General features: G+C 32.2%; 2 protein-coding genes across 2 annotated transcripts; one reads left to right on the top strand and one right to left on the bottom strand.

The window, feature by feature from the left end:
• Positions 1-12,198: 12,198 nt before the first annotated feature.
• On the top strand, positions 12,199-13,302 carry LOC139889281 (F-box protein CPR1-like). The gene has a single exon (XM_071872242.1). The coding sequence runs from the start codon at positions 12,199-12,201 to the stop codon at positions 13,300-13,302; it is 1,104 nt and encodes a 367-aa protein (XP_071728343.1).
• Positions 13,303-14,331: 1,029 nt separating this feature from the next.
• Positions 14,332-15,177, bottom strand: LOC139889280 (uncharacterized). Its single transcript, XM_071872241.1, has one exon. It carries the CDS (start codon positions 15,175-15,177, stop codon positions 14,332-14,334), a length of 846 nt encoding a protein of 281 aa, XP_071728342.1.
• Between the last annotated feature and the right edge of the window lie 350 nt (positions 15,178-15,527).

Raw genomic sequence — 15,527 nt, 5'->3', positions numbered from 1 at the left:
CCAGCAAGTCAACTTCGACTTTTCAGTCAGACTAACCTTATTATAACCTTGAGATATACACCATCGTTACCAGGGAACCTTTTACATTCCACCACATTATTAGCAGATGTACCAAAAACTTCATTACCCTTTGACTTTAGCCTCTCCAAAAAGTCATTATAATTATTCATTGAAACCCCATCATTTACTCATTCGCATCTTGTAATGAGAATTGCCATACGAATCATTAGGAATTAGCAATCAGTATTTTGAAATCTCGCAGGATGTCTACGCCAACAGTGTGTATATATAACGTCTATCTTCTGGACTTAATTTGAATGTGAAGTTTCTGAAAAACACTCCGAACTACGAATTGGTTCTCCGAAAATGGAAAAAAAAAATGCTAATGAAGCAGCAAAAACTATAAACGACTTTAAACGGTAAAAGCTGGATGATAATGATGAAATGTGCTGGCAAAGCGCAGAAAAAGAGAAGTTTTGGAACTGGAAAACGAATTGAGCAAAGTAGGAAGGAGGCTGTGGACAAATTACAAAGACTGAACCTGACTTTAAAGGATCCAAATGATTCAGTACCTGGTGAAGTCATTAACGAATACCTTGCTCCTGACTCTAAACCCCTGCGGACAATATTCTTCATCATCCTCTGATATTATAAATTCTAAAATATCATCATATCTTTCATTATAAATATCCTCCATATTTCTGAAGATATTTTCTTAATTTTTCTAATTTTAAATCATTTACCTCTTCGCGCTATCTGTATTATATCATAAAAGAAACTATTTTAGTTTCTAAATTCTGAAACATTCAAGTTTAAAATAAGAATATTTTGAAGTAATGTTGGGAACTGAAGCATGAATTAGTATAATATAATGACACTTGATCAATGTGATTATATTACAGTAAGTGATGCTGAGTTTCTAAATGGAACGTGATGATTCACAGATCATAACATCATCATGTGCCATGTTATACGACTCTTGTATTCTATTTAACCTCTAAAATATCAAGAAAATATTACTTGATGATTCGGCCTTTTCCAAGGTATTCTAGTAATTTGACAAGTCAAGATCGTGCCATCACAATTTCCTTCCTAGAACATTAACAATGTTCATTCCGAAATTCATATCTGTGAATTCTGGACCATTACAAGCGGTGCTTAATCGCAAGAAGAAGAAACGAAAGGACAAAACTCCGAAATAGAAATTGGGGTATAAATTGCAGCAAATAAAAGAGAGCATTAACTGTGAATGATAATGATTATAGAAGACAGAAGCAGAGACTTTGAAATATAAGGGAACATATAAATCCCAACGACAAACCAGAAATTATAAACCATATATATCGATGCATATAGCAATATAAAGACACGGGAGAACTAGAAACACTATAAACCCAAGAGTATAGTAGAAGTAAATAGATTCTTCCAGCGGTAGATGAAAAAGAAGAATGACCGATATGAAAGTTAGAAGTATATCGAGAATCAGAACTGAATGGAGCATATTGATGAATACTTTAAAATATGAGTTGAGGGGGAAAGAATAGAAGGTGATGAAACATGACTAGGAACTTAGAAATCAACAGATTTAACTCACACAATGGCGGAATAAGTGAATCAAACCCTCTAGTGAATAGGTTACATTTTTTTGATTAATTTAGTTAAACCACAACTAAATCAAGTGTGATTAGATCAACACCTAGAGCTATTATTCACCACCTGGGTGATTTGGACTGAGAGAGAATCGGAAGAGCTCACTAGATCTGAGTGTGTGTAACAAATGAGAGGCTTAACCTAAAATGAAGAACATAAGACTTTATATACCCCTGCTGTTGACTCACCCATACAATTCTATCATCACACGTACGAGTTGGCTTCATCAGCCGTACGGGTGATCACTCACTCGTGTCTTCTCATTTAGGTTGTAATTGTGACTTAGCTCAGCATCAACCGTGCGTATGAGCCTGTCAGCCGTACTAGTGAGGCTTCACTCGTACGTCTGACTAAGTCTAACATAGTCAAACATCTAAATCTCGTTCCTGCAGTTCCTGTAACCACATACAAACACGGATAGGATAATAACGAGCAATCATGGTGGCCTGTAAACTGTTGTACCTGCAATGGACGTGGGTAGATGACTAGGGACTTGCATAAAATGCATCAACAGAAGGTGTGAGTTGTAAGGAAACGAAGGAGGTGAATTTATAAGAAAATCTTCGACAGAACAATTAAAATGGACGATCGCATTTAAAGCGGATCCTAATTCCCTTGATTACCGGAGAGTTAAATCTTATTAAGAAGATTTTCTTCAAATCCCTTGAAATCTGGGAATCAATCATATCTACGTCAAATGATAAGATGAATCTACACTTACTCATTTCACTCTTCTATGTTAGCTTCATTCGTACTCTTCATATAAATGGATTGTTTATCCAAATTATTCGCTGATGATAAAACTCTAATTTTCAGCCCGTATGCATCATGAAAATATACTTATTATCATTCACGACCTTTCCACTCAAATTTCAGGACGAAATTTCTTTAACGGGTAGGTACTGTGACAACCCGGAAATTTCCAACCAAATTTAAACTTTAATCTTTATATGTTTCCGACACGATAAGCAATATTTGTTAAGTTAAATTGCAAGAATTTTAAACTATGTTCATACATTCATTCAACCTCACCAAGTTCCAACGATTCACGAACCATTGAACGAATATGATTATATATGTATATGTGTATATATATTATAACTTGAAACGTAAACAAAATATTAGATTAAATACTTTATATGATTGTATCTGTTTCAAATTGTTTATCAATGGAATTAGAAGATAAGATCAAATGATTGAATTATCAGATATATTGAATTATGATTACAAGTCTCTGTTGAAAGGCCCACGTTGATTTGAGAAATCTTTCCATTTTAACAATATTCGGAAAATGGTAAAGTGATTTATAAATAAGAACAAATTATCAATCATTGAGAACTAGACAAATGATAGTGGAAGATTGAATCTCATAAAGACTCGATTGATCTATTTAGTTTCAAACGTAAAAAAAACGTTTTCAGTTTAAAAAGAACTTTATTATTAAAACGTATATAACTTTTATAAATATCTAGAACCACTTTTGACAACTCATTACTTAACTAGTATGATAAAGATAACGATATTTATATTTTATTTTATTAAATATATATAACGATTTAAATTAATATCATATATATTTATACGCGTATTATACGTACATAGTTTTATACTTTTACTATACTTAAACTTTATCTTTATTTTATTTTTACTTTACTTTAACTTTAATAATTCACTTTAATAATTCATACTTTAATAATTCACTTTAATAATTCATACTTTAATAATTCACTTTAATAATTCATACTTTAATAATTCACTTTAATAATTCATACTTTAATAATTTACCTTAATAATTCATACTTTAATAATTCACTTTAATAATTCAAAAATCTATTATAAATAGAATTCAATAGGTTTCATTATTTCATAGAAACTTGAAAATATTTTTCTCTAAACTCTCTCAATCGATTTACATATATATATTTACTCCGTATTATTTCAAGATATTATTAGTATACATAAAATATTACGACGGAGTGCTGTCCGAGTGATTTCGAAATTGTTTGTAGGATAGGATTAAGGAAATTATGGGTTATAGCTATGGAGGTGATTGAGTATGGTTCATGGGTATGCTCGTGAGGTCAATATAGTGTTTATCATTTCCGTTGCGTCTACGTACCTTTCCTGCAATATTGAATCTCAATATTGATACGTGAGTACTCATAATTTAACTTTTACATACTAATAGTGTATCCCTGACTAGTGCTCGAGTATTTAGGATTATGCATGCTTGTACTTTTGATATTGCCCTTAGACAGGTTAGGTTGAATATTGAATTAGTTACACTTGCGGTTGAGATAAGGTATAAGATATGCATGTCCTTAGAAAGCTAGCGAAAAATTAAGAACTTTTCCTTTAGATATCGAATGGTTTCGATGAACGGATTAGAAGTTATAATCAATTGAATTTTCGATATTTTTATTAAAAATGATTATTATTATCGTCGTTTTTATCGTCGTTCTAGTTTTATCTTATTATTATCATTATTATTATCTTTATCAATAAAAGGGATTTATCATTAAAAATTGTTATTTTTTTTATTATTACTATCGTTATTATCGTTAACGTTATAATTAGTATTATTATTATTATCCAATTATTATTATTATTATTATTAGTATTATTATTATTATTATCATTATTAATATATATATATATATATATATATATATATATATATATATATATATATCATTATTTAAAAATGGTTATTATTATTGTTATTATTATTACTATATTATCATTAAGATAATTATTAGTATTATCGTTAATAATGTTATAGTAACTATCATTATTAATATTAGTGTAATTAAAACAAATATTTGTAACACCTAATTATTTTGATTACTATTATTATCATTATTATGAACACGATATAAAAGACAATTAAAAGCTATTAAACGAAACGATTAGAAAATAATGAGTAAGAGTATCATGATGAAATTAAAATATTATAAGATATTGATTTAGATAAAATTATCGTTCTTATTATTTTTATCATTACTATTATTATTAAAAGTATCGTTAGTATTAAAACTATCATTTTAACAAAAATTATCATTTTAATAGAAATGTCATTGTTACTATAAAATATCATTATTATTATTATTTTAAATAGAATTATTATTTTAAAGATAATATTAAAAATTGTCGTAAATATTAAAGTTATCATAATTAGAATTATCGTTTTATCATAATGTCATCTTAGTAATTATAAATATTGATATTTTTATAATAATAATTATTATTACAAAATAATACAACTTTTACTTACTATCATTATAGATATTATTTTATCAAATAAATATGTGATACAAACATATTTTACTACGTGTAATAACTTACTTTAATAATACCTATCATATTATCTTTATGATATTAAATAAACCCTATAAATTTTATTACTTAATATATATAAAAGTATATTTTATTATATAAATTTAATATAAAAATTTTATTTATTAATAAATAAATTATATTATTTACTCTAATAAATCTTTTAAAAATATTTAAAAATATAAAACGACGATATTTAAACTATATATTAATCATGTATAGATTTTTGGAAATTATTTTGAGTCAAATTTACTTTTGTTGACTTTTGCATATTAGTCTCGAGCATTAGGATTGTGGTACACTATGACTTGACCTAATTTGTTAGACAAATATTGACCAACACATAATTATATATAATTAATTTAGGTTCGTGAATTCGAGGCCAACCTTGCACTTGTTCAATGACGTTATATGTATTTTTACTACGAAATACAGTATGGTGAGTTTCATTTGCCTTTTTACCCTTTATATTTTTGGGACTGAGAATACATGCGCTTTTATAAATGTTTGACGAAATAGACACAAGTAATTGAAACTACATTCTATGGTTGAATTATCGAAATCGAATATGCCCCTTTTTATTAAAGTCTGGTAATCTAAGAATTAGGGAACAGACACCCTAATTGACGCGAATCCTAAAGATAGATCTATTGGGCCTAACAAACCCCATCCAAAGTACCGGATGCTTTAGTACTTCGAAATTTATATCATGTCCGAAGGAGGATCCCGGAATGATATGGGATATTCTTATATGTATCTAGTTAATGTCGGTTACCAGGTGTTCACCATATGAATGATTATTTTTGTCTCTATGCATGAGACGTATATTTATGAGAACTGAAAATGAAATTCTTGTGGTCTATTAAAATGATGGAAATAAATGATTATGATAAACTAATGAACTCACCAACCTTTTGGTTGACACTTTAAAGCATGTTTATTCTCAGGTGTTAAAGAAATCTTCCGCTGTGCATTTGCTCATTTTAAAGATATTACTTGGAGTCTTTCATAGCATATTTCGAAGAACGTTGCATTCGAGTCATTGAGTTCATCAAAGATTATTATTAAATCAATTTATAGTTGGATAGTGGATATTATGAAATGGTATGCATGCCTGTCAATTTTCGATGTAAAGAAAGTTTGTCCTTTAAAAACGAATGCAATGTTTGTAAAATGTATCATATAGAGGTCAAATACCTCGCAATGTAATCAACTATTGTGAATCGTTTATAATGTATATGAACGGGTCCTTTCACAGGTTGTACGGGTCAGACACAGAAACAGTAAAACAGTAGGGTCAGTAGGTTCCGGTGGTTCTTGGTGCTCGATGCTTATCATGGTTCTCATCCTTGATGCATATAGCTTCAAGTGTACAACTCGTTGATGTGTTTGCATCATTTTCACCAAGGTTTGACCATCATAACCCAAGTGTAAGTCTAAGACATGAAGCACAACTCACTTAAGTGTTGCAAGTGTTTTGATGAACCAAAGTTACATCAAAGTCTTAGATCTAACACATACATGAATTTTAAAACTAATAATAAGTTACAAACTTGAAAGTAAACTCATGAAATCAAGATCTTGAGTTGTAGAACATAGTTCTTTAGTTTGATCTTGAAGATTCAAGACTCAAAAGTCTAGATCTAGCATAAGTGTACCAAGTTATAATTAAAGAAACTTACTTACATGTTCTTGAACTTTTAAAGTTAATTTTAGTTCAAGATTAATGAGATCAAAGTTAACTAGTAAAATTTGACCAATAACAACCAACAAACATGAAATTAAAGTGCAAGTAAATGAAGTAGTAAACTAAATGAACAAGAAACAAATTCATGGGTTGTTCATACTTTAAAGATTCAACCAAAGATTTGATCTTTAAGGAAGTAGACTTTAAGTTTACTTCATGAACACAAGTATGATTTTAACAACACATGAACTTACAATCTAAACTAGAAAGTTTAGTTCTTGTGTGTTCTTGTAAATACAAGATAAAAAGAAGAACAAACTAAAGAGTTTGATTCTTAAATACTAGTAAGTAATAACTACAATAACAAGTAAGTAAGCTACAACAAAGAACAAGTAACAAATTAGCAACAAAGAATGATGATGAGAGGTGTTCATGTTTCGGTTTTGGCCAAAAGAAAAGGGAGAAAAAGAAGTTCTTGTTACTTACAAGAAAGGAGAGAATTTGAGAGAAAAATGAAAACAAGTATTGTGTGTGTGTAATAAAATGGAGACTAGTGAATGAAGTAATAAAAAAAAAATGAATCAAAAACACTCTAAAGGCCTCTTTGGCCGTTGGCTTGCAAGGAAAAAAGGGGAGGAGCAAGGTCCACAAGTTACTTCATGTAATGTCTTAAAAAGTTGGTTATTATGGGGTGTTTGCATGGGAACATGGTGCAAGTAAATGGTAACTAGATTCTCCTTTAACTTAATCAATCTAGCTTCATTCTAAAGTAATGCTTGCATAATTAAAATGGGCTAATAAGTCCATTAAAGAAGTAGGGTGGGCTTCTAAAGTCCATTAACACTAATGAAAGCCCAAGTTCAAGTAATTAACAATTTAATCCAATAAAAGCTCAAGTAATTAACTAATAACCTTAGTTAATTAAAATGATTAATAAAATCAATCATGAATGTAAATAATATTCTAAAAATATTATTCGTGTAATGTACGCGTGTCACAAAGACGTTTCGGGCATTTAAAAGTCAAGTACGGTGCCAAGTAAATGTACTAAAATACATTCATTAAATCACAAGTATTAATAATAACCATTATTAATTAAAGATGGAAAAGTCAGGGTCGTTACAAAGGAACACCAAGATATTTTACAGGCAATTTGCCTATTTTAAAAGGAAGTAATTGAAGAATCTCTTATTGTAGGGGGATTTGCAGACTGCCAAAAAACATTGTCCTTTTGTTTATATTGGGGAGGAGCCCAGAAACATGACTAAATTCTTCCAAAGCTTGTTTAATAATCTTGACTGATTTAACATCACTATGACAGAAAACCAGCAGATCATCAGCAAAGCATACATGTGTTAGCCTCATCTTCTTACATCCCACATGAAATTTAAACTCAGGGTTATCCTTTATCTTATTTACCAAGATTAGATTGAGTATTTCCATGACCAATGTGAAAAGGTAAGGTGAAATGGGATCACCCTGCCTTAAACCTCTTCCTCCATTAAAATAACCCTTTATTTCATTATTAATGCAGACTGAGAATTTGGTAGTGGTGACACAGTTCATGACCCATTGAATCATCTTCCCATGAAATCCAAACTTACTTAGGATTGATTCTAAAAAGCTCCAACTTACTGTGTCATATGTTTTTTGCAGGTCTATCTTGAGTGCACATCTTTTTGGACCATGTAACCTATTATATCCCTTCAGAAGCTCCTGAGTAACCAATATATTGTCCTGTATAGCCCTGCCAGGTATAAATGCACTCTTATTTATATTAACCAACTTCTCCAGCCCAGCTTTCATTCTATTCACTAGGATTTTGCTTATAGTTTTGTATATAACATTGCAACAGGCTATTGTTCTGAAGTCAGATACTTTATCAGGTGTTTCAAGCTTGGGAATTAGAGATATTAAAGTAGAATTAACTCCCCCTATTAACACCCTCATAGCAAAAAATTCCTTTATAGCTTTACACACATCATCTCCCACTATACACCATGCTTTCTTGAAGAACTAGGATGTGAAACCATCCGGACCAGCTGCTTTATCACCATCAATGTCAAAAAGAGCCTCTTTTATTTCTTCATTGGTAACATCTTTGACCATATCATTAGCTTCACTAGTACTAAGCTTCACAGTAAATATGTTACCCAAATCATCCATAGGCTGCACATTATCCACTTTTCCTAGAAAACTTTTAAAATGGTTAACAAATTGGTCAGGTACATCATCACCATAAAATTTATCTCCTCTTTCATTACATACACTTTCAACTCTAGCTTTTTGTTTACTGCCCTTCAAAACTTTATGAAAGTACTTTGTATTTTTGTCCCCTTCACTAAGCCATTTGATCTTTGTTTTCTGTTGCAGAATCATGAATTCTTCTTGTTTAGCCTCCTCATATTCTTGGAGACATTTTGTTGCTTTTTTTCTTTATGCTATTATTATGAGGATCAGCATCAAGTGCAATCTGAATATCCTTCAATTTTACTTTAATATTTTTGACTCTACTAAAGGTATCCCCATTTTTCCAATTTAACTTCTTCAATTCTCCTTTAAGACCTTTAAACTTTTTAAGTAGACAAAACATAGCACAACCAGCCATATTTTTTTCCCATCTATTCTCTACCACTTGCATAAATTCAGGTTTCTCAGTAATATAGTTCATAAACCTAAATGACTTAGATTTACAAACTATACTATTTGGTATAATAAGTATAGGTGGGCTATGATCATATGCAACATAGGGTAAAAATATACCATGAGCTTGAGGAAAGCAGTTCATAACTTCATCATTAATCATTATCCTATCAAGTTTTTTCAGTGTGCCACACTTGGGATTCTTCAATGACTTAGTCCATGTGAACTGATATCCAAAACTGTTGATATCATCCACCTCAATCTTGTTAATACACTCATTAAATTCTTGCATATCTGCTGTTAATTGAGAGCAGCCTGAAGAATGTTCACTTAAACTTCTAGTAACATTAAAATCTCCCATAATGAACCATGAGACTTTATTAGTAATTCTTTGTTGCAGTTCAAGATCCTTCCATAATGACAATCTATCTTTCCCTTTATTACATGCATACACAAAGCTACAGTACATCCTTTCTTTGGTACCAATCACTTCCACCAAGCAAAAAAAGACTTGTTTAGTGTAGGTAATAGGCATGACATTAACTCTATTGTCATCTCATCCCACAAATATTCTGCAGCTGTTTGGACTATAATTAATATTGGATTGCCATCTCCAATTATTGAAAATATTGTGACATACTCTCTGAATATTATTCTTTTTCAAGTGTGTTTCTAGAATAACACAAATACTTAATTGTTCATCCTTTATTAAATTCCTCACTTCAGATTGCTTATCTAAAGTGCACATACCTCTAATATTCCATGTAGCAATCTTTAGCTCCTTCTTATTCATCATTAACCTAAAAAAGAATGCCATCATCCATCCCCTTCAATTCATTTGCCAATACATTTTCCATACCATTATTTAATACATCTTCACCATGATCCTCATTAGTGTATTTTTCCATTTGTTCCCATTGATCTATAAAATGCTTGAACATTTCATTAGTCCAATCTTTAGATTCATCAATGTTTGGCTGCTGTCTCCTCTGCAGAAAGTAATCTACCTTAATTAACTCAGCATCTGCCACAACATCATCCTCTTGAGATAAAATAGCATACCTATTTGCATTAGGTAGTTTCTTAGGTCTGTACTCATACCCCTTATTGTATTGGATGTGCACCCCTGCTTTTCTGAACTGCACATTCCCATTTACTTGCTCTTTTTTTTTTTTTACTTTTTCATAACCACCATTATCTGTACTGACCATCTTTTTATTCTTTAAAATTTCATCTTCAGTTTTAGGTCTAAGTTTTCACACCTTAAACTCATGCCCAAACACCTTGCAGTGATCACAAATAGTTGGTTTCCATTCATACTCAACCTTAACTTCCTTGATTCCTTTCACATTATTCTCTTTATCTTTGTATTTTATTTTAACCTTATCAACAAACCCTTTCTCAGCTTCTGCTTCTATCATAATCCTGGCAAAACCAACCCTGCCACTTACTTTATGACACATATGAGCAGTTGTGTTGTCCATTGATAAAGGTATACCAACTCTACTTGCAATGGCACTTAAACCTTGAGTATTCCAAGCTTCAAGAGGCACTTCTTTAAGTTTTACCCAAATTGAGACTTTCACAGGGTCAACCTTTTCAATATGCAATTCGGGGTTCCATTTTTGAACCAATAAAGGCTTCCCATCAACCATCCATGGGCTACACTCAATCACTTTATTCATCCCTTGCTCATTGTTAAATTTGAAGTAGCATATACTTTTGTTGTCCATGATAATGTCTTGTAGCCCAAATTTACCCACATTTTCCTTAGGTTAAAGCTCAATGCGTTATATGACATGTTACAGCCAATAGTATAGCCACAAGCAGTTAGATTCCATTTTTTACTACTTTCTGTAACATATTGCTCATCAAATTCAACAAATTCCTTTCCATTATCATCAGCCACTGGAGGTATGTATGATAGCTTCTTATTAATATTATCCTCCTTATTTACAATACCAGCATATGTAGGCTTAACAGTTATACCATTGCTTTGATCATCATTAATAGTTGCAGCATGAGAGTTTACCTCATTAATGATATTCACAGTTATCTCAGGAGTGCTATTCTCACTTGCAGTAACATGATTCACCACCTTCTCGATTGAAGAACTTGCAGGTTGTACAGGATTAGGGTTTATAGATTCAATGACTTCAGCACTTTCTTTCTCATGAGCCTTGTTTGATTCAATTGATTCTCCAGGTTTTGCTAATTCACTCTTATGATTCAGATCTTTATCTTTCCTTTTGATTTCATGAACAAAATCCTCAAATTTTCCAGGAATTTTGCCTTTTCGAGTAGATTTTCTAGGTTTATTGGAATTCATGGATTTAATGATGGATTATGTAAAATTGAATCTACAGAGCTGCTCGCCTCTCACTAATGGATGGATTTAAGCAGGAAATGGTGAATCAATGGAAGAAATGGAGGTTAATTGATGAATAATGGTGGATCTGTAATGGTGGAATTGTAACTAACTTTCCCGTCAAAATCGCCTTAGGGAGAGAGAGAGAGTTTTTTTCTATTTTTGATACGAGTTGCACTTTCTTTTTTCTCTTTGATATAATCTTTTAGTTTACGCAACTTTTAACAAGGTAAGAAAGTGAAACTTGAGGGGTTAGAAGAAACGGAATAGTTTCTCCAGGGGTTAGATTTGTAAGATTATAAAGAAATTGACGGTAACAGAGAGAATGTAAGATTAAAAAGAAATTGACAGTTACAGTTGAAAACCTCATTCAATTCATCGAAGAACAACACTCATCATCTACATCTTCATCGGCCTTATCCCGGTATTGAATTGATTGAAGTTAGTATCGTTTCAACATATTTATTCTTTCTCCCTTTGCTCAACTGACCTAATAAACCCTTTGATCCCAAATATGTCGGACTCATATAACCCATTGTCTGCCCTAAACCACCTTCCACAGGACCTAATTGAAGCAATTCTTCCTTTTCTGCCACCTAAATCCTTAGGCCGTTTCAAATCGGTCTCAAAACTATGGTACTCCTTAATTTCCAGTCCCAGTTTTATCAAAAACCATATTCAAAAGTTGAACAAAAACAATCTCAATCCTGACCCCACCCACCTAATTTTAGTTCCGAATTTTGGTGATTGGTCCCTCTACTCTCTTGATATAAAGCCACTCAACACCCAAACAACCGTAACTGCCAAACACTTGAGTATACAGGAACTATGTTTTGGGACACTAGGGTCTTGCAACGGGCTTGTTTTAGCCAATGATAAATCTCGTAACATCTATCTAGTAAATCCAACCACAAATGAGACCTTGAAAGTTCCAGGTGGAAGTTATAATGATGCATATGGATTTGGTTATGATTCTTCTACGGATGATTATAAAGTAATCTCCATTCCTTGTGAGGGAGTTGCAGATTCTGATACTGACACCAACTTCGTACGTGTGTATAGTTTACGTAACAATTCATTTAGGAATTTTCCTAAGCCCCCTAACCAACTATATGATTATTGTAGTCCATATCCAGGGGTACTCTTTAACAATAATCTTCACTTTATAGTAGAACGCAGACACGTAAGAAATACTATTGCTGCCTTTAGTTTAGCTGATGAAGAATTTAATATAATCGAGCTTCCCGATTCTGTTAATAATGCTGGAAGAATGTGGTCACAACTATTTGCTCTAGGTGAGAAATTAGCTGCCGTTATTTGTGTTAGGTTGCCCCGTCGTGAATTAGTTAATGAATTGTGGGTGATGGAGGAGTATGGGGTTTCTACGTCTTGGACTAAACTTTGTATCATTGAAAAGGACAATGAGCCACATTATGAGTCTTATGCCAAAATCGGCAATCGGGATATTTTGGTGGGCAATAGTAATGTGGATGAAATTTGTATATACAATATGGACGAAAGAAGATACACAAGTGTAAAAGTTGAAGGGTGCCCCGAAGATTTCTTAGTTTATGATACGTATGTTGAAAGTCTTGAATCACTTGAACGTTTTCGTTAGAGCAATAATTGTTTTATTTCAGTAATGTAGTATGTAAGGGTGAATGATTCCTAATCTGAAACAGTTCTGAATTTCAAATTATAGTTTAGTGCGCAACATTGCAGTCTTTTTTTTAATGGTGTTGTAAACTTATTTGGGTGAAGCAGGAACTTTCTGTAACGTTGTGATTGCAGATTTTTGATTGGCGTAAAAGGTATAGTAGTATATCCCTCATAAGTCATAACCAATGATTTTGTTACAAACTGTAATGACTATATTATTATAAATATAAAACAAAAGACGTTGATGTTAGAAGTCTCACGGAACAAAATGTTACAACATCCAAATAAGAAAAAGGATGTAAGTAGGCCTTACAAAATGTGTGTAGAATTTTGTGAATATATCATCCCTGTATGAATCAGGCTTGTTTTTAGGAATACATTTGTGGCATGTTTAGCAACAGTATCCAAATAAAATTTGCTGTATTAGAGTTTAAACATAGCTTGATAGTTGAAAAAAATGCACTATAACAATCTATACGCTTTCACACACAAGAAATTTACGTATCTGCCATCAAACTTTCTTCAAGGTATTCACTTTTTTTAGTGCATCTGTGCATGAATTGCATTTCTCAGTTAAATGTGCAGGTTAGGCTACTTAATTTCATTTGATGTTGTCTCGTTTATGATACATATAAAATATGTATTGCTAACCCGTAATGTCAAAGGTAAACATGATTTTGTGTGTAGAACCTTGAGATACTACCTTGTTTATCCACTTTCTTTAGGTTTTGTGAATACATGCCCATTTTTAGGTTCCTTTGACCCTGAATTATGAGATTTTGTGTTGGTACGATTGGTCGATGGAGCCACTAGAGGATCGCTCTTACTTTTTATGCATATATCATGTTTTTCGAAAAGCAGAAAATTTCATTAAAACTGAAAATGGTACAAAGAACCTCCAGACTGAAACATCAAACAGAAAGACTCAAGACTTAATACTTGTTGAAGAGTAGTCAACTAGTACTATTACAAATAAAACCACGTGCAACTAAGTGTCTATTATACTAGCTTTTGGATCCGTCAACCAACATAACCAATCTATCTTCTTGTTTCTTAATCTTCCCGTAACCCACTCATAGGCTTTGAGCTGAATTTCCATAAGTGTATTCGCACAAACACCGTCTTGATTCGAGAAGACCTTCCGATTGCGATTATTCCAAATAAAATAAGCGGTCGTCCATTCAACTACTTGCCATACTTGCTCTTCAGCTATAGATAACCCTGAACTAGATTTACCCCTAAATGCGTCATTTGTGTTAAGATTTAGACAAACCCCGAAGCCCCACCACTTATAAACTCGATCCCATAAATCATAAGAACTTTTACAAAAGAAAAACACATGATCTATAGATTCTGGATAGTCATCACATAAGGGGCATAATACCGAGTGAAGGTCAATGGCCCTTTTATTAAGTTCCAATCGGACCGGTAATCTACCCCTAATTAGCCGCCATATAAATACCTCGACTTTTAGAGGTGCCAAGTGATTTCGCAATGTTTCATCATGTATAAGAGAATTTTCCCGAAAGAATAGATCTTCATCAATTAATTTGGTCAGCTCCTTTGTCGTGAATTGACCCGAACCTGCTAATATCCATCGCCAAGTATCTGTTTGGATAGCTGATTTAGAGTAGTTTAAGATCATGTTTTTTAGCTCAGTTTCCTCGTCAATTGTTCTGCCCCTCAGACGCCTTAGCCAGTCCCATTTAATGTCGCAGCCATTATTACTCCAAAGAACCCGCATGTTAACAGAGACATTTTTATTCGATTCGAGTTTGAATAGCCTCGAATATTGTTGTTTGTTCTGCCCCTCAGACGCCTTAGCCAGTCCCATTTAATGTCGCAGCCATTATTACTCCAAAGAACCCGCATGTTAACAGAGACATTTTTATTCGATTCGAGTTTGAATAGCCTCGAATATTGTTGTTTCAGAGGGACCTCCAGTAACCACGGTTCATCCCAGAATTTAGTTCCTGACCCGTCACCAATAATTTTAGAAAAAGAAGCTCTGAATCCTGGAACAAATTTCTCTAAATCCCAATAGTTTTATGCATATATCATAATTGTAAGAATCCTGATTCTGACTAATCTTTTTTAAGAATAGATTAAGTTGTCCATATTCGTCTAATTAATCGGTCAATACCGGTCAATGTGTCAATATTTAGTTTAGTTGGTCGAGGTAGT

Source organism: Rutidosis leptorrhynchoides, chromosome 2 (assembly GCF_046630445.1).
Source record: "Rutidosis leptorrhynchoides isolate AG116_Rl617_1_P2 chromosome 2, CSIRO_AGI_Rlap_v1, whole genome shotgun sequence".
In the NCBI taxonomy this organism is placed as follows: Eukaryota; Viridiplantae; Streptophyta; class Magnoliopsida; order Asterales; family Asteraceae; genus Rutidosis; species Rutidosis leptorrhynchoides.
This window is presented reverse-complemented; position numbering and strand designations above follow the sequence as displayed.